Source organism: Bombyx mori, chromosome 19, assembly GCF_030269925.1.
Source record: "Bombyx mori chromosome 19, ASM3026992v2".
NCBI lineage: Eukaryota > Metazoa > Arthropoda > Insecta > Lepidoptera > Bombycidae > Bombyx > Bombyx mori.
This window is the reverse complement of record NC_085125.1, coordinates 12,818,094-12,839,390: the sequence shown is the minus strand read 5'-3', so window position 1 is coordinate 12,839,390 and position 21,297 is coordinate 12,818,094. Positions and strand designations below refer to the sequence as shown.

At 35.7% G+C, this 21,297-nt stretch overlaps 2 protein-coding genes across 11 annotated transcripts in view; one reads left to right on the top strand and one right to left on the bottom strand.

The window, feature by feature from the left end:
• ITP (ion-transport peptide) overlaps window positions 1–10,402 on the top strand; it is a 92,634-nt gene extending 82,232 nt beyond the window's left edge. For 2 of the 6 annotated variants that reach the window (XM_021346706.3, XM_012688714.4), the window contains exons 2-4: window positions 7,332–7,555; window positions 7,758–7,878; window positions 8,790–8,913. In XM_021346706.3, coding sequence (XP_021202381.1) covers window positions 7,332–7,555; window positions 7,758–7,878 — 345 coding nt within the window. In that variant the 3' untranslated portion in view covers window positions 8,790–8,913. 6 annotated transcript variants of the gene reach the window in all.
• A 2,035-nt stretch (window positions 10,403–12,437) lies between these two features.
• LOC101744072 (NF-kappa-B essential modulator) overlaps window positions 12,438–21,297 on the bottom strand; it is a 39,221-nt gene continuing 30,361 nt past the window's right edge. For 2 of the 5 annotated variants that reach the window (XM_004924176.4, XM_062674111.1), the window contains one exon: window positions 12,438–18,065. In XM_004924176.4, the coding sequence (XP_004924233.1) occupies window positions 17,976–18,065 (90 nt within the window). In that variant the 3' untranslated portion in view covers window positions 12,438–17,975. Of the gene's footprint in view, window positions 18,066–20,095; window positions 20,853–20,957; window positions 21,237–21,297 lie in introns of those variants that run through there. The other 3 variants (XM_012688737.4, XM_062674110.1, XM_062674109.1) reach the window with 2 other exon arrangements.

The window sequence follows — 21,297 nt, the reverse complement described above, 5'->3', positions numbered from 1 at the left end:
ACTATACTGATAATAATACTCTCGTACGTAAAACATGTTCACAAATATTCTTATTTTTCGTCCCGTAAGCGCTGTATCATTTCATTACTCACGGCAAACCGCGTCTAAAAACGTTAGCTAATTAGAGAACATCATCATTTTAATCCTCTCGCCTGTCACAAGCTGATTCTAGACGTTTCGGACGCCTATAAAGTCGTCGACAGCTGCGTATGAAGACGCAAATTCACAACGTCACAGCACAGAGCACTGCGTAAGATCATTTTCGGTCGCAGTAATTCCTCGTTGACCTAGTTTTCGCGAAGGCACGTGGTTAATTGCATTCGATTGGTGGATCGGTGGCGTGTTCGTCACGCGACTACGACCTAGTCCCGCTAATTGTAAACGCTAGTTACAAACCCTTTAGTGGAATTACATTAAATAAAAACGATTTGCTTAAAACATAACTAGCATATTATTATTACATAGTATTATGTATTTCAGAAAAAAAAACATAAAATTTTGTTAGTTAGTATTAATTATATTTTTTTTTTCTATTTTTTTTATTGCTTCGGTGGGTGGACGAGCTCACAGCCCATCTGGTGTGAAGTGATTACCAAACACAGGTCCGGTTACCGACAATTTTATTAACGTAATAATCTGCCGCATTTATTTATCAGATGCTTCTTAGTATTTTCCTTCATTCCTCACGAACCTTGGTTTTTTCTTCTTTTTCTGCCTAACGCAAGCCTTGAAGTAGGCCCCAGCGTTCAGCCTATTACGGCAGCAAGACAATCCCGTATTTCGCATTAAAGAGTAAGATATTTAAACTGTAACTTTGATTCCACGTCTCAACCGGAACGTTTTACTGGTGGTAGGACCTCTTGTGAGTCCGCGCGGGTAGGTACCATCACCGCGCCTATTTCTGAAGTGAAGCAGTAATGCGTTTCGGTTTGAAGGGTGGGGCAGCCGTTGTCACTGTACTTGAGACCTTAGAACTTATACCTCAATATGGGTGGCGCATTTACGTTGTGGATGTCTATGGGCTCCAGTAATCACTTAACACCAGGTGGGCTGTGAGCTCGTCCAACCTTATAGCAATAAAAAAAAAAAAACCTTGCTCGTAGGGTTCGCGTCTTGTTGTCTATAGCATTCGTACGCCCACGCCAGTAATTCAAGAAGGGGACGTTTCAAATAAATCTAAACTACGTTCTATTTGCCAGCTCCCTATTATCTATCTAGAAATCAAAACAAATTATTCAATTCGCACATAAACGCACTAACTAATGAACGTTGTTCGAAGTTAGAATGTTTTATTTAAACAAAATTATACAGTCGATTAAGTGTTGCAAGATTTGATGACTTAAATTTGCAATGACGTTTTGTTTTTCTTTTAAATTGTAAATTATATTACGCTGGCTCGCATTAGCTTGCGATGGCTCATAAGGGTTCAAATTTAACGCAATTCTTACCAATTCTAATGAGAGTTTCAATGCATTAACGGGGTGCCTCTCGTAAACAGAATTCATATTAAGTAATGGCGATTACATTTTTATTGCTTTAGAAGGCAAACGGATATATTTCTCAGCCACGGTGCCTGGTCACCGTCACTGATGGACATCGGAAATGCCAGGAGCACGGCTAAGTAGTCACTTATTAAGATTAATAAAATATTTTAATGGGTCTGTTAAAATTAGGCAGTTCCGGAGCGCGTACTTACCATGCCTACCTCTGACTGCGTTTAGAAAAATAACCTTAAAATACATAGAATCTCAATGACATTGCGATACCACGTTCACGAGACACACAACCCGCAATGCGATAAACACATGTAATTATCTTATTATACCATAAGACCTTACAACAATAACGCTTAAGTCGACGGCGACTAAGCCTGGAAAATTATAAATAATTACCATAAGGGTTATAAGGACGCCGGCTTGTTGACGATAAGTCATTGCCTTTGGAACCTTCCACGATACAGCTGTACGGACGACTAGCATTGTTATTCTGTTGCTCATACTCCTTAAATCGTTTCGCAAACCAAACGTGAACGGTTCACACTAGTAGGAAACGAGAATAATTATTCAATGCTTAGAATCAGAGTTACAAACATTTGTTTGTTTCATTTAACAATGAAAACTTATTAGGCTTTCTTGTTTGAATTGGGCTGTTTAAATTCTGTTGACAAGCTGACTCGATACGCATTCTGCTGCCAGACTACAAAAAAAAATGCCTTCTGTCATTTTTTACGCGATATGTCACAAGTTTAAAATTAATTTATTTATGGTATTTTTAGACAAATCCTCTTTATTTTAATTCGTTAATTTTTCAACTCAAAGCTAACTACATTATTTTGTTGTTATGTATCAAGTTTTATATCATAATTACAGTTAAATTAGCGATCAAACATATGAGAAACGTACAGAAATAACCTAATATAAGTGTGTTGTATGTTTCACCGGATCATCTCAGATATATCTTAGAAGTGTTATATCTAATCTACATTCGCTCATTTATCATTTAGTATAGCTTATTTTGACATAAGTACCTATGTCAAAAGATCTATAAACATCCGAACTGAATGATTTTATAAATCAACAACATCAACAGTTTTAACCACACGCTAGACGCACAGCTATTTATTGTAATCAAAACTATTAATTCAGTGACGACAATGCACGATATCGTTAGCTGCAATCGAATACCATTGTTGACGGTAGCCTTCGTACTGACCTCTGCGTTACAAACGACCTCACTAATAAATAATAAATACACTGCAAATTCACACGTACACACACGCGCTTACCAATTTCTTTTTATTAACACTAACAAATCAATTTTCACACTTAGCAGAACGTTTCAAAGTGAATAAACATTCATCGCGACATAGTATACTAAATAAAATTGATTACCTAATTGGATTATTACTATTTTTTTTTTTAATTCAACCGAATGAAGTCGAACTTGTAAAGTTCGCTAAAATTGCTCATTCACGTCTAGTTTTTCTTAATAAAACAGCTAAAACCTTTACGAAATATAGTTACGATAGAACTTATGCATATGTCATTGGTTGCAGTAGTAGAAATAGTAAGATCAGGCTCGGATTACGTCATTGGTTGCCGACATCTATAATAGTGGCAATTTCATTACTTTAATTAATATGGCGAGAGAGACTGGTCAAGGAACTTAAAGTGGTGCCGTACAGTCTATACTAAAAGACCAGTTTATGTTGACCCTTTATAAGACTACAGTTAGTATTAATTAAAATAGAAAAACGATTTTATTACAATACACGAGGTTTAAATAGAACGAAGTCGCAACGAACAGATAATATAAAAATGTGTTTATTCCTTAATATTATAAAGGCCTAAGAGAGAGCGGTCTTTGTAAAAAAAAAAAAGTTGCCTTATTAAAAAAATCTTCAGAGCAAATTGATACGTGTCCGACAGAAAGCAGTCTTTTTATCCGGTTTGAAGGATCGTTTTTTTTTTTCGTTAATATGCACGTCGACGCATCTTGGGCGGTAGCCGTCTAGCAGTCTAGCTCAGTCGCTAGTGATTACTATGCGCGCTGTGAGCCAAAGTGCGTGAACGCGCAAAATACGTGCAGAATAGTGCGTTCACTCCTTAGAAACTGGTAATCTCATGTGATATTGATGAATGCCTTATTCGACGCACGCAGCTCAATGATTTTTTTTTTTTTTTTTTAAATACAACGTAAAACTTTCGTTTTCAAATTAAATCTTGTATTTTAGTTTGCGAGACCGCAGAGATTTCGACAGATTGGAATCCAGCCAATTTGATATAAGAAGTAGTTTATAATGAATTTTATAAGTCGCACAACGACGACCTGTGGATGATAATAAACTTGGATAGTTGCCTGACAGACTGATAATAAATTATTAAAAAAAAAAATTCGTAGTTGATATTTTTTATGAATGTAAAACGAATCATTTATTTAGGTCCTATGTGCGTCCGCTGGTTCATCCAGCATCATATTTAGTATAAATATTCTAAATACTGAAATAGGAGTTCCACTAATAATGCCATTTCAAATTTCAACAAAATATTTTTTTATTGCCCTTGTAGGCAGACGACCTGTATTTTTCATACGGCCCACCTGATGGTGAGTGATTACCGTCGCCCATGGACTTCAGCAATGCCAGGGGCAGAGCCAAGCCGCTGCCTACCGCTAGCAACGGGGTCAAACATAGGCTAGCACTAAAAAGTATGGTAATATAATCTGTAACAGACACACTTCTGTAACAGTAAGTAGGGTTTAAAGTCGTAAATCCCAAGAACAGATAAAGTCCGGCTAAAATATACAAGGCATGTTTCTTAACGTACCGGCCGTCGGCTTTTCGGCTCCAGCTTTATTCTTCGTGCTCGTAAATACACGTTGCTCCGATAACGAGACACGTAAGGAGGGACGCCCCGAGCCGCACTGATTCATATTACCCTAACAATAATATAGCATGAAAATTTATAGTATGCAATTGGAACAACAGATACGTCAACGAATGAGGATACACAACTACAGCTCTAACACTAGGAGCAGACTTAGGGACCCCGGTAACCATACTCGTCGAACTCGACAAAGAGTTCGACGCGCAATCTAACCGCATCAGCCCGCTGAGTTTCTCGCCGGATCTTCTCAGCGAATCACGATTCCGATCCGGTAGTAGATTCATTCGCGAAGCAGCTGCTCTTGAGTTGTTAGGTCTCTTTAGGAGGCGCTCGGGCAGCTGTTAGCAAATCTCACCCCTCCTGGTTGAGCTTTTGCTCGCTTACCTGTGCTAGTGAAACTGGAAAGGCCTCCGGGCCACCAGTAATCCTTCAATCATAAAAAAGTTAATGTGGATTTTAGTATATTCGCTCATATTACCTACGTATTTAACCGAATAAATAGTTCAACGCAAATCAAAATAAATTCTTGTACCGTTTAGTAATATCGCAATTAAATAAAGAAACTATCAAAAACACCGACTCAAATAATGCCGATCAATCTGAACCGATAAGATTAATATTCATGGCTATTAATAAATATCACAGTGATTACGCATTTCTGTATCGTATCAAAAGTAGTACAGGCAGACACCATTTTCCCCTTCACATGGTACCTACGAGGCTTTGAAATGTAGAACGCAAATTCATTTTCTAGTACGAGATACGCCTTCGAAGCGTTTTAAATCATTACGAACATGATTAAAGATACTTAATGTACGGTATAATTGTATAGTAATCTATGGTGTGGGTAATTACAGAGATGGAGTTGATTTAGTCTCTGGGCCATAGACACGTTTTTCTTTGAACGCAAAGGAATTCGTGGATTTTAAATACAATGGATATTTTTTTACGGTATTTTTTTTTTACTATCAGACAAGCGAGTGATCTATGTCATCAGCAACGTGCTAATGCCCTACCCGTATAGCAATGAGCTCCCCTCTACGATGTTTCCCGAGCACTATGACCATGTCCTTCTTCAAACGAGGCTTGTGGAGAACATTAAGCGGTAGGCAGCGGCTTGGCTCTGCCGCCGGCATTGCTGAAGTCCATGGGCGACGGTAACCACTCACCATCAGGCGGGCCGTATGCTCGTCTCCCTACAGGCACACGTTACAATCCGCACTTTTTTATTGCTGTCGAAATCACTAATCAGATGCGTTCGTGTCCTTAATAACAGTTACCATCGTTCATAGACATACACAATTCTAAGGCGCTTCTCTGAGGCCCTAAATGCGGCCCTGCTCTACGGTCAAGCCGCCTTATTTGATAGCCGCACTATATTTACTCTTTACGACAGTTCGCTCCGCATTAATCGTCGTCCACTCACTTTACACTTAACGCCGGGTGGCCGGGGCCGGTTCCAGTTAAGCCTGAATTAAGGCGAATTCCTAACGTGCCCTCTATTTTTTTTATTGCTTAGATGGGTGGACGAGCTCACAGCCCACCTGGTGTCAAGTGATTACTGCAGCCCATTAACATCTACAACGTAAACGCGCCACCCACCTTGAGACTTAAGTTCTATAATATCAGTATAGTTACAACGGCTACCGCACCCTTCAAACCGTAACGCATTACTGCTTCACGGCGGACTCACAAGAGGTCCTACCACCAGTAAGACCTCTTTCGATATTTTTCATAATTTTAAATAAGAATTCGGATTTAAGGAATATTATCATACACTAGAGTGTTTAATTGCTTGTCTTGTTTGCGCAAATAAATTTTCGACTTAACAACGGCTAATCAACTTAGCAATCCTTTATTAAATCATTCAGATATTTTTCTCGTCGGCAACCAAACCGCGTATATTTTCGTTTCATTAAAACGCATACCAAACTTCCCCTTAAGTGCAAGATAAAGGCTAGTCGGCGCGCACCAAAAGCGGGATTGCGCGTAATCGCTTCGCGTTGCAACACCTGGCTATCAAACGGTCTTGCCGCCTATTAATCCTCGTAACACTTCCGATATTCTCGTGTCGACATAAATTATTCGGACGGCAGCTAAATAGTTCAATGTTTAGCAACGATTTGCTATTTCTGACTCAGGGCAGCGGAGTCGAAGGACGGGATTGTCTTTAAAACTTTGACCTCGGGGTAACAGCTGAACCGTTGTCAATAACTCGACGAAAAACACAAAGCTCGTATTGGTTAAAGTCGAGCCTTGTAATAATAAGTGTTAATAGTAAATATATTGCGGTAGGCAGCGGCCTGGCTCTGCCCCTGGCATTGCTGAAGTCCATGGGCGACGGTAACCACTCAACACTCACTCCTGGGCACCGGAAAAAAATCCGCCCCAATGGAATGTTACCTAAGCTTATAGTTTATATATTTTATTATTCAAAATTAATATAACTAATTTATTGCGGAAACTTTATCATAAAATATGTCATATATTCCAAAAACATAAATAAATATTTGTTTTTTTTCTAACAATTATAAATTTTGACTAAGGGTGATTCATAATTATAATACATAAAAAAAACCTAATTAAATTTCTTTAATTACAGAAAATAGAAAAATCGATTATTATTATTACAAGGGCAATAAAAAAAATTTTTAAATCTCCAAGGAAATAAATAGATTAAATCATTAGGATTATTAATTTTTACCAAGTGCCAAAATTATAATTCACAAATAATGGATGAACTGAATTTCTTGAATTATCAATTAAAAAGAAAATTATTAATTATTAGAATTAATTATTTATATTGAGCAATCTTGAAAAGACTCAAAAAAAAATTGCCCCAACTGCCCCTTGTGTAAATCCACCACTGAGTGGGCCGTATGCTCCTCTGCCTACAAGGGCAATAAAAAAAAAGTTATATTAATGCTTAAATGATTATTGTTGCAGATGCATCTAAGTTCAGTCCAGTTCGCGTGGGCCGCACTGGTAGCGCTGGCGGTGAGCGCGGCGGGAGCTCTGCCCTCGTCGGCGCCGCACCACGTGGAGCGTCGCTCCTTCTTCACCCTCGAGTGCAAGGGGGTCTTCGATGCGGCAATATTCGCGCGTCTCGACAGAATCTGCGACGACTGTTTCAATCTCTTCAGGGAGCCTCAACTGTATACACTTTGCAGGTCAGTTACTAATCAAAATACCCTCTTTAAAAAAAAATTGTGACGTTTTTCAGTTTCCCGTTAGCAAAATGGCGCTGTTCATTTTTACATATTCCATAAACAAGTCGAATAAGACAAATGATTTTTTTTAATTCTAATACAGCAGCCATCTCGGGTTTCATTCGTATTGATGTTAATGTTTTTATTCCATTTTGGGGCACAGGAAAGACTGTTTCACGACAGATTACTTCAAGGGTTGCGTGGAGGTGCTACGCGAGACTGACCAATTAGACTTATTCAAGAAATATATAAAACAAATACACGGGGCTGACCCGGGGATTTAGGTACATTATGGTTTTGATAATTATCTTTCCTATGCACTACTTAACTCCACTTTCTAAGCTTAACGATTTAACAGCACGCTGGTATCTTATTGATTTTTCTAACACTATTTTTCGGCACTTAACAAATCAGGTATGTATTGGCAGCACTTTTCTATTCTGGCAACACAAAATGATACATTTAAAAAAAGTTCAACATTATCGATTGTAACAGATAAATGATAACTATCTAGTAATTTGAACAATTTGTAAAGAGAAATATCAATATTTTTAAAGATATGCTATAACACTGGCGCCATTGTGACAGTGTCAAATAGATATGAAATTTTATCTTTGGAAAGACCGGATTTTCAATATTTATATGTTTTATTTTCTAGCATATCACATTATTTCCTAAAATACATTTATAACTAAATATAGTTTTAGATTGTTCTTAAAAAAAGAATTGTTAATTTAAAGTTCATATATTGAATGTATTTCCATATGTGTATTGTTATTTTTTTGAGAAGTTTTGTAGTTATTTTATTGAAAACTTTAGTCAATACAAATTTAAGTTAGTAAATGTATAGGTATGTATTGAAACTAATAATCGCATGTTCTTACAGTATGTAATCCGCAAATGATTTTCAGACAACTTTATATTTTATTCATACTTTTTCTATTTTGTCTGATGCATGTTATCTGATATTTTCCGATCTTCAAAATTATTTCTTTTACATTTATTTTTAGATTTATCTAGTCATTAATGATCGATAGTAGTCTAACTTGATCGTCAGTAACATGATTTATTGTTTCCTGAATTTCGCCTACAAACAACTTTATTTTCTCTTCAATCTATCCGCTTATTTACCCTTTTCAAAATTGAACTATTATTAATGGAAATAAAGTCTTATTTTGTATAATTAATTTCACAGGGCGGAATGCTTTACAACACCCTACTTCAAGGGATGCATGGAGTCTTTGTACCTCTACGACGAGAAAGAACAGATAGATCAAATGATCGACTTCGTCGGCAAACGCTAACGCACACAGCCAAAATTTTCGCGCCAACAGTCAACTGTCAAAAAATTTGACATATAACCCGACCGCGTTCAAAAACCCGGTAGCCATTAAACAAAAAACGCAACGGTATACACAACTTCACCGCTTTGCATAAAGCAGAGACGAATAAAAAATGCCAAGTTACAATTTTGACGTCTGCTTTCTATCCTCAACGTATTCTAGTCTATATGCGACGTAAATTTAATTATATTTACGTACGCAACTAATTGTAATGTTATCGTAAGTATTGTATAGGACATATTATGTATTTTATTAATATTATGTGTTATTAAGTGTTGTAAGCTTTTTGAGGGAGTATAAAGTACATTCAAGGTCACCTCCTAGGTATTACTAAAATAAATAAAACTAAACAATTTGAGACAGTCACATTCTGGTTTCGATGCTGGTCATCCTCTTAAATCTGTCTCGTTAAAATTCCGACTGAGATTTTTCACAATTTTTTTTTATATTATAATAATTGAAACGCATTCCAAACGCAGTATTTTAAATTATTAGTGTATTTTTGACAATTTCATTTGTTAGGCACAGTCTCTTTTGGTATTCATGTAAAAACCTTTAACCTTGTAGTTTAATTAATTTAAAATTCACTCAAGTGGCTTGTATTAATGACTGTTAGTTACGTTAATCGCCTTTATTAGTTTAAAACACATTACATCTTATTTAATTTCATTTTACGTTGTGAACGTTCGACATCTTGCTTCCTTTCGAGGGCATAGACAATCAATCATGTTAAATTTACATAATCGATCTTGACCGACGTCGACTCAAAAACGATACCAGTGACGTCCTGTGTAACATCTACATGCTTGATCGGTCTAAGATCGATTGAATTTATTACACACAAAAATAAATTAGATACTAAGTATTTTAAAAAAAAAAAGATTTATTTTTATATACTTTCAAACTATCATATTGTTACTCTTTTATTTATTCGTATTTTTATGTAATTGAGGGTTCCAATGTGTACCCAGTCTGTAATGTATTTCTCTTTTTACATATAAGTTGCGGTTTATACTTACTTTGAAGTGTATTTTAGTTCACAATCTTCCTTCTCTGTTTTAGAATCTCATAAATTTAATTTTGTTTTTTTTATTATTTTATTTTCATCTAGCGTTTCTTAATTTGAATAAACTATGTCGCAATCTTTGGTTCATGGATCATCAAGCCATATCCGTGGCCGATTTATCGAATATAAAAAAAAATGTATTAAAAACGGTGCCAATGTGTCCAGACACTAGTTAGTTAGTATAATTATTATGTAATCACAAAAATGTTACTTGTATATTGAAATTTATTAATTGTATTCAAAAGAAATTGTATTTAAAATGTATATTTAATGTAGATGAAAATTTTTGTATTTGACTTGATTGAATTGAAAAAATTGAAAAAAAAATTAATAATAATAATCAACCAACAAGAAACGCTACGGGTTCTATTGAAATATATACGTAATTCCTTTGAAAAATCAATGTTTTTTTTTTCTAATCCCCCGCAGATTCTACCTTATCTGATGACGTTTAGCATCACATGCTAGCTGCAGTATCAGTTTATCATTGCACGTTTTAAGCGCGTGAACACACTGAATACAAAGCATGTGTGTATAAATACATACACTCGTAATATTGAGATATTTGTCACTTTTTGCAGGTTATGATTTAGTATATCGTCGCTGTCAAACCAAAACCGGCTATGTGCAAAAACTCTATTTTGAATTAACGACTAAAAACATTTTCGTATAAAATTTTATATGAAGGTGAATTTTTAAGAATTATATCAAAATGTGAAAGCTATAGACAAATAACAGTTTTTTTATACGGTAGATAGGGCTGTGAACTATACGAAAAGGTCAAAAAGTGCACATGATATAGCAGATTTTGGTTTGACAACGAAGTGATCTTTAATTTATAAATTAATATAGTGTTCACTTGTGCAGTTGTGATATTATGTCGTGAATTTGTGAAGTATGTAGCCTACTTATTATATATAATGAGGTAATTGTTAAGACATAAAAAAAAAGATCCCACACATACATTTCAATGTTCCAATATATTCTTGTGGCGGCAGCCATCACAGAACACAAGATTTGGCACATGCCTGAATATCGCTTACGACATTTTCAAGCTTGCAATTATTTTAAATAAGTTCCGAACAACAACAACATCCGGACCGCTCTAGGGACGTCCTCACGGATCCATCAGTGTGGTTAGTGTGAGTTTTTTAACGTTCTCGATAGCGTAAAAGTTACTCAAATTTGTATGCAGTTGGAACAGCACCCCTAGCGGCAAACGTAGGCAAACGTTCAAAATACACACAAATTTGATTCAACTTTTACTCTATCGAGAACTTTAAAAAACTCGCACTAAGCGCAGAAATCCCATATCTCTTGCATTCAACGCCTTCAGCTCTAACACTCAGGAGCAGGCTTAAGGACTTTGGTAACCGCTGACTACTCCCCGAATCCTGATCACGCAGGAGCAAGTCACCGTCGTCGCCCTAGACACGTCCTTACGGATCCATCAGATCCAATAACTCCAATTGCATTAGATACCTTCAGCTCTAACACTAGGAGCAGGCTGAGGAACCCCGGTAACCGTACTCGCCGAACTCTGCAAAGAGTTCGACGTGCAACCTAACCCATGCATCAGCCCGCTGAGTTTCTCGTCGGATCTTCTCAGCAGATCGCGATTCGATCCGGTACTAGATACATTCGCGAAGCAGCTGCCCTAGAGTTGGTAGGTATCCTCCGGAGGCGCTCGGACAGCCGTTAACAAATCCCACCACTCGTGAAACCCGAAAGGCCTTCGGAAGGACATTCGGATCGTCGGTCTATCGAGGAATTTCACCCACTCGGTGGAAGATCTTCCTTACGCCGTTATTCCCACATGGTGAAGTTTTTTTTCTAGTTAAAAAGAAAATCTTCTATTTTTAGCTTTTCAGGGATGATCGTTTCGTAATGTCCGACTCGGTGGTGCAGTAGTTTGCGTCAGTTCCTGTTACGCCGAGGGGTCGTGAGTTCGATTCTCACATCGGGCAAACATTCGTAATGAACAGATTTGTTTGCTTTCAGCTGGGTGTATTTGTCTTTTTTTTTCTTTTTTTTATTGCTTAGATGGGTGGACGAGCTCACAGCCCACCTAATGTTAAGTGGTTACTGGAGCCCATAGACATCCACAACGTAAATGCGCACCCACCTCGAGATATAAGTTCTAAGGTCTCAGTATAGTTACAACGGCTACCCCACCCTTCGAACCGAAACGCATTACTGCTTCACGGCGGAAATAGGCGGGGTGGTGGTACCTACCCGTGTGGACTCCCAAGAGGTCCTACCACCAGTAAAAAATATTTATTTATATCGAAGTTGATTTCGCAAAAACAAAATTTAATTCAATTCAATGCTGTTTGTAACCGTAGAAACGGATGTACCAAAGTAAGCACAGGTTACTACTATGTTAGATTCATAGAGGAACATTGTTGGAATTCAGCTTAGAGAAACATATTAATTTCTATCTCAATATTTTATTTTATTTTTATCTGACATTAGACTTCTATGAAAATTACTAAAACTACATATAAATTTTACATATAAAAAATAAAATAGGGATGATAATTTAATGAGGATTTTAGGAATAAATCAAATTTCATAAATGATTCTATATTTTTCATACATTCTACATAAATATTTATTTATAAAAAATGATACGATACATATCACAGACAACATTCAACTAAACTATAATTTTCTAACCAAAACACAGTAGTGGCTCACTTCATTTCAGTCCACAGAGGTAATTAGAATCAATTATAATAGGACTTAATGTTGAAAGAGGGAGTCGCCTTATATTGAATCTAACCCCACCTCATATTATCATACCTTTCAAACCACTATATAGTAACAGTTACTTGGCCATGAAAACAAGCAGTACTGTGGTACCAAACCCTCCAAGGTCTAACACAGTCAGGATATTAAAAAAAAACTTTTTATTTACTACTAATTTACTAATTCTAAATGAAAACTGGAAGAATTCATTTAACTATTATCACGAAAGAATAATGGTATTTTTTCGACATATCAAATGTCAGCTCTCAAATAACATTAATGTTGGCAACACCTATCTCATTTTTCGTAACGTATATTTTTACTGTATACACAACCCAAAAAAATAGATTGTAACGGTCTATGGTATTTTACTGTATTCTTCTATATTCCAAATTCAAGCATCAGTGTCTGTTTGACAAAATTGACGAAAAATACTTTACAAAAATAGATTCGTCTTATAAGGCTTCAACATACTTTTGAGGCTTCAGAGTGAGATAAATACTAAAAATACACGCTTTACCAAGAATCAATGTTTTCTGCTTCAGGACCTTAATCCAGCTAACGGAAGTTTCTTAAGGTGTTGGTCAAAAGTTTACGCTATACACCGCCACACCTATCGGGACAACGATAGTTCAATCAAAGCCCAAGTGTTTTAGTAAATTATATTTTTTCCTTTCACGAAATTCTTCTCCTGAGGAATAGAGATATCAATCGACACCGCCTCAACGCCTAGACTGATCTATTATGACGATATCAGAATATCAGAATATTATATGGGACAATAAACTTATTCTTGATAATAATAGATCAATTAAACTGAGCTTAACATGGCCTTTTTCAAGAGCTGGCTGAAGTTGATATTGGTTTTAGGATACAGTTGAATCGACAATATTTCAAGGCAAGTGGTTGATAGATAGACCTAAGCACTTAGTTTTGTCTATACAATCATATACTTGCCACCATCAAAACGAGAACAACCGGAAACAATGTCAAATGTACTCGCCTTGACAGTGGTATTACGAAAGAATGTCAACCGTTCCAATCATGATGATTGGGTGGATTTCCTTCATAATTGTAAAAACGAAACACTTAGTTTCATTTAAGGGGTTACTGGGCATAACAAGGCCACAGAAGCTGCAACAGCTAGGTCAGAATGTAGAACAGACCAATTCTATATCCTGTTTAAGTATTTATTAAAAATAGCTTCATTTCATTTTATTAAGAACTTTAATCATTTACTACACGAGCGCGCCAGCAGAGTTCATCAATCATCATTGGTTTACTACAGAAAATCTCGGGTGCGACTTCAATAAGTTTTGTATATAAACACACATTTGAACGTGGATAGAATACCAGAGATATGATTTTGTATAATGGAAACTTCGCTGATTTCATTAATCTCCAATGAACGTTTCCACCTTATTTATACCTATTCATACCTATATACGGAATGATCAATCGATTAAAAATGATTATTTTTTATTTAGTATTAACGACCAAAGGGTTTTGTCAATAGCCGTGACGGCATTATGTCGCTGAGATAAGATGAGCAAATTATTAAATTTTGATAACAATTTGTCAAATAAATAAAAAATAAGTTTTGACAACAAACTGAAAAATAAAATGGCGTCTAATGCAATATTTATTATTTTCAAACAGTCTTTAATCATTTAGTTAATAATATATATTTGCTTTTATTAATACACTATGACACTTTAAATTCTTTATACAATACATTCGGAACCATTGTTCTAATATTTCTTATTTAAAAATCACAGTTGACTGGTTTCATTGAGATTATAAAAATATTGTATCACTCTTTTAACTTTTTTTAAACTACTCATGTACGAAAGAAACGGAAATTAATTAGCTAATGATATGGCAACACTAATCTGTCAAAACGTAAGATGCTATGATTTAGTGGGAAATTTTATGATTTTGTGAACGCACGTTATTCGCTTTTGAAGAATCATTCAAACATGTAAAACTACTTTTACAATTTAATCTTGCGATTTGTATTCTCAATATGTCTAATATTATTTTCGACATTACAAATCATTTACAGTTTCCGTGGTCGAATAAGACTGAGCTGCATCTGTCGACATTTGAACATTATGTTGACTACCGTCAAATTTTTTTAATCAAGGTATCAAACTATTGAAATAGTTTTATTTATATTTTGACCATTCCCACTTGAGGCCATTCAGAACTATAATCCAGCTCACACCACGAGGCCATAACGATTCCAAATTCTAAGGTTTATTATTGTTTTATAGTCAATATAATTAAACATACTATTATATATACACGATAATCTAAATAATTTCGAATACGGGATGTGTCTATCGGAAAATATTAACATAAAAAAATGTGAGCATGTTGCTTACAATACATATAGACATAAGGTTTTGCGTTAGTGTCAAAAAGGAATGTAATGAAGTGCCAATTGAATACCATGCGAGTTTGTGAAAGAAACCGCCTTCCGCCTAGGCGATGGGGGCGGTAAGCGGGTACGGCGAGCGCCTGTGACCTCTCTTGGTCTGGATTTATATTAGTGTCTCTTGTATGTACGTATGGCGACTCACTAATCCGCCACTACTTGGGCTACCGCCTTACAATTTGTCAAAATCGCTGTCGCTTGTGATTTTAGACCATCACCAATTATTGTTGTTCAAAACACGTTCGGGGATATATCGATAATCTTGGAAACTGCGAGCAGTACATATTCATACTCACTGTTTTACCCATCCTTCGTGTCAGTGCCTACCCAATACAGTTAGTGAAGCAGCACTACTAACTACTGCTTCTACATATGTAACTGAGGGAATGTAGGTACATTTTACAATGGAATATTTTTGTCAAACTTTCATCAACTTCAAATAGTTATTGTGTTATCGTCATTAAATCCGCAAATTTCTTGTATACCGGATAACAATACAATAATACTGTACCATTGAGTCGAACACAGGCTGATTTCGCGATGTCGATTTTGGATACCCATACTAAGGACGCATTGTACTCGGCATACGCACTCAATGCACGTCGTACATTACGGTTTCTCTATTAACAATTAAATAACTTTTGATCGATGATCAATTTTAAATAAATTTATTGTCGTTTGTGCAATTTACACTAACGGAACACTCATAGTATTTCACATTTACCGTGCTTTGGTTTAATTTTAAATATTACATATATAGTTTAGTTCCATAGTTCCACAAATACTTAAAAATGGCACTGACCTACCTAACCTGTGTTAACATTGACTAAAATTTAAATATATTTAAAAGTTACCTAAAAAAGAAAACTTAAAATCTAAAAATACTTTTAATAATTTTTTTTGTTTGTATACATGGAGACATCGCACGATTAATAATCGACTGACCAATTAAGATTTAGGTTTAAAGGGGATTAAGCAAACATATAGATTTATTCTAGACCAGGGGTTCCCAAACTTATTTTGTCTACTGCCCACTTTGAGAATAAATTAATTTTTAGCGCCCCCATTTTTTCATCTACTGAAAAGCCACTATAGCGAGAGCTCACTTGATGTCTAAGAGTCCTCCTGAATAAATTTACATCTCGCCTCCCAAGCCCCCTTTTTTTCTGGGTCTCTTACCGCCCCCCTTTAGGCCTGCAGCGCCCACAAGGGGGCGTTATCGACGACTTTGGGAAAGGCTGTTCTAAACGGAACAACTGTGACTGTTTGTCTCTTTTACTCATGCAAATTTTGACAATGCTGTAATGTGACAATTTGTTTTAATGAGTTAGGTCAGTTTATTAGTAAGCGTGCGCCGTGAAATTTCAGAAAAAACAAGTCAATATCTGAATAGTTCATTGAGAAACATGAATACAGTATCAATCTGTTAAAACAGTGTTGCTAGAGTTTATTGTAGCTATCAATCGAAAATATACATATGATATCATATTATTACAAACTAATTTCTGCATTGGCAACACTATCTCTTTTTAGGAATAGTAGATAATAACATAACCTCTTTCCGAATGCTAGAATAATAAATATATTATTTTTGTTTGAAATAATGTTTTTAATTGTGGTTCGTTTTGCATATTTTTTCACGGAAATTGTATAAATTTTCTAATAATCTCGAGAGAGCATTATATTCATTAAATTCCAAAATGTATGCAATTCATCAATTTATTAATGAAATTCATCTACTCCTGCCTCCTTACTTTAGTACTTGGCAACACCTGGGAGGATGTGCTTCGCAAAGTGACTTTTGTTTTATTTCATTTATCATTCTACATTCAAGGATTCAAGATTAAATTATTACCCATACATACCAAGCATAATAAAGGCATTGCCGAAAACGAGGACATTACAAAAGAAATTGCTGTCATAAAATCGATCGGGTCATCGAACCCTTACAGTTTTGCTTTACATTACGTGTTCTCTTTACTTTAATTGAAGACATGAGTGGATGAATGGGATATGATACAACTTGTTAATTTCGAGAAAACGGGCAACAAGCTTTTGTTACTTATTTTTGAGATATTATGCGTTGTTTGCTGTCATTTTTCTTTTTTTTTAAACGTGAAAAGTACTTCCATATCTTCACCAATATGGAGGATATTATTGTTTGGAATAATTTAAAATTAAAGAATACGTTAAGTGCCCATGTCACTTTCATTCAACGTGATATTTTTTCTTGGTACATAAATCCTTCATCGGATGCAATTTCTAAAAATAGCTTTTAAACCCAGAGTTTTAAGGTCTAAATTGGTTTATAGGCGCATAACACCTCCATTCAACGTAAAAAATCAAAATTCTTAAAAATGGTACTTGACCCCTTCATCCGCTCATTTTTTTTATTGCTTAGATGTGTGGACAAGCTCACAGCTCACCTGGTGTTAAGTCGACACTGGAACCCATAGACATTTACAGCGTATATACGCTACCCATCTTGAGATATAAGTTCTAAGATCTCAGTACAACGGCTGCCCCGCCCTTCAAACCGAAACGCATTACTGCTTCACGGCAGGGTGGTGGTACCTACCCGTGCAGACTCACATAAGGTCCTACCACCAATAAAATGTCTTCAATCTTCAAGTCTTCAATCAAAACAACATGACGTATTTCTCTTCAAAATTAGAATCGATCGGTTCTATATTCCCTTTCTATAAAGATACGGTCTTCGATTCCGGCAACATTTATCTCGCACAGTATTTAACGTTAACATAAAACGTACGTACAAACGTTTTAAAAGTCGTCGAGGCAAAAATCGAAATGGTCCTCCATGACTTTGTACTGGTCGCAGGAGAACCGTATGCACTTCGGGCACGTGTACACCTGGAAGAAACGATATTGAGTATATCAGAACGGGAATAACGCTAAAGGCGAATGTTATTGTGTTAACTGACGTACAACATACAAAATTGAAGCATATTATTATTTATTTATATTTATTAAGCTTTATGTATTTGTATAGATTGACGGATTTTACGTCTAAGGCAGTCTCTATCAAACGTAATGCAAAGGAAATAATAGTTGGTGTATTAGAACATAACACACACACACACACAAATACACAAATTCATACATATTCCAAGAAAGGCATTGGTTATCAAACTTGAAATATTTTTCAAGATACGTTTATTGCTTACATCTATACTATGTACACGGTTAATAAATCAAAAAGTATATAAAATTACAAAACGAACGAAAAATAAAAAAACGGTGCGCGTGCAACTTGATGCACGTGAATGAAGTGAAACTTCTTTTTCGTTGTGTAGTATTGTGGTTTTCTTCATTTTTCATACTTAATCAGATTGCTCTTGTAATAGGGAATGATGTGTATAAGAGATGCGACAACTTCAATATTTATACTATTAAAATTTTTAATTATAGATAGAAAAATAATATGTATTTTTTTTAAATACTTCATTAAAATTTTGGAGGCTACTCGTTGCTGACGCTCGCGCTGGCCTGTAACAGGTAAGCTACGCGTGTGCGTTCGGGTGCCACGCTTTCAATCTCGCTCTGTCTCTTTCTATTCCCCAGGAACGTTAAACGTTTAACGTGTTGTAAGTCACATTAGAAGTTTCACTTCAATATACGCAGAATTTAAATGTTATCGAAATAAACATTAAAAGTTAAATTATTAAAGTTGCTTCTCTCGATATCAATATCTTAATCCGAAATAGACTTATAAAACAGTGTAATCGTAACTAAATTATTTTCTCAATTTGTTTCTCTTCAGAGGTTTTAATTAATTTTATTTTTATTTGAACAATTTCTTAAGTTATTTTTCGTTTGTTTGAACACAAATTTGTTTTTCTTTGTTACTGAGATAATAAACACCTTTTTTTTAACAAAATTTGACAAGTATGGTATCGGCTGACCTCCCTGTTTAGAAAGGACATATCCTTGATATTTGAGAAGACTATTTTTGTCTCGCTAGACAAAAAGTAATTACATATTAATGTGTCCTTCGTTTGGGATATAGTTTGCTACTGGTCCGGTCTTTTCAGATTACAAGGACTGGCTTGACTCGAAAAAAGGGGGTGATTGCTACCAACTGTCTGATTGCTACAGACCGTCAACGGGGGTACTAAAAGCTTGAGACAGCTGCTTCGCGAGTGCATCTAGTACCGGATTGGAGTCGCGACCTATCTGAGTCTTTTTTATTTTTTATTGCTTAGATGGGTGGCCGAGCTCACGGCCCATCATAATATATTAAATGATTACCGGAGCCGACAGACATCTACAACACAAATGCCGTCACCCAGCTTGAGATATGAATTTTAAGGTCTCTGTATAGTATAACTGACCCACCCTTTAAACCGAAACGCATTACTGCTTCACGGCAGAAATAGGCAGGATGGTGGTACCTACCCGTGCGAACTCACAAGACGTTCCACCACCAGTAATTCAACTAAAACCTCAACAGACAGATGCTGCGAGGGACGTGTCACGTTGAACTCTTAAAGAAGAATAACCTGTGCGGTTTGGTACTGGCGTTAGAACTAGTAATGATGACCATCGCTTAATGTGGTTCAATAATCGGGAGGTGTGTAGGGCGTGGACTAGGGTTGCTGCGTGGGCTGGGTGAGGGGGCAGCGGCACCTACATCAGGGGAGTTACCATTCCACGAAGTAGCATTCCCTCACTGCGACTTCACGTACTTACGGATGGATTCGTTATATAAATCGTTAATCTTAGTCATATCGCAAACAAGATGCATATTCACATACTATTAAATTGCAATATTTTTTAAGCTCATAAACACCTAGACAAGCACACACACACACACAGACAACAATATTCAAAACTTGCATACCTGATTCAGAGGGCTCAACTACTAAATGATACAACGCATATTTTTATATTATTAAACTAATTTTTAATCGTAAAATTAATTAACAAAAATGCAATTTTACCCTTTTTTTTAAATAAAAATACATATAACATCTTGTCTAGTACTTTAAGATCGCATTTTAAAGTATGGTAACCCGAATTAAGACCGAAGGCTGGCAATACAGATGAATCTCAGTTATAATGTTAAAATCAGTTTGCATCATTAGTCTGCAATATTACCCTATTATTTTTTTAAATAAAAATACACAATTTCTTGTCTAGTACTTTAAGATCGAATTTTAAAGTATGGTAACTATGGTAAGTATGGTAACAATAATAAAGCTGGCAATACAAATTAATCTAAGTTATAACGTTAAGTCAGTTTGTATCATCAGTTGAGTATACAAATTTATTTTTTTCAATAAGCGATAATTATAAAACTACCCCCATTTACTTAAGTAACATAAAGATTAAGATAAAGAAGCCTTTAATATAATAACAACCTTAATTCATATTTAGGTACATACTATTAAGTGTTTGGCATCGGCTAAGATTGTTATGCAATTAAAAATGTTTCCCAAGTGCCCCTCGTGTATCAAATGTATCAAATGCCTATTGTAGATGCGTTATCTACAGTAGGCAACTATCGACATGTTGTTGCAGCAGTATCAGAGTCTTGAAGGGCTTGTCGCAGACCGGACAGTCGAACCTCATTGGTGGGGGAGTGATTTCTTTAACAGCCCCCTCGGAAGTTTCGTTCGGTTTCTTCTTTTTAATCACCTTTACGATTTAATGATAGCGCACTGTACTATGCATTCAATACGAATGTAACTTCAAAGGTATCTGGTGTAGTTCAACAAAGACCTTTATAAATGTCAGTGATTTTAAAAAAAATGCGTTCATCTCATCTGTTTTTTTTTCCATCAACGCCTTTGTTTTTTTTAGGCATTTTATGACCCGGTAACTAAGACCTTTAAGTCTTGTCTTATTTAGCCTTATAACGCCTTCGGTAACATTAGCAGTACAGATAATGTGTTTTGGATTTTTACATCTCTATTGTAACGTATTCTTCCTATTCATGACTTTCTTGGGAATATAGTGCAGAATACAGACCTTACTGAAACCCCAATTAACGAGTGTGTGCGCCGGGCCTCGGTTCGCAAACTGTGGAAAACATCTGTCTAGGCTTTAATAAGCAAGAATTCCACATGACCACGACTGCCCT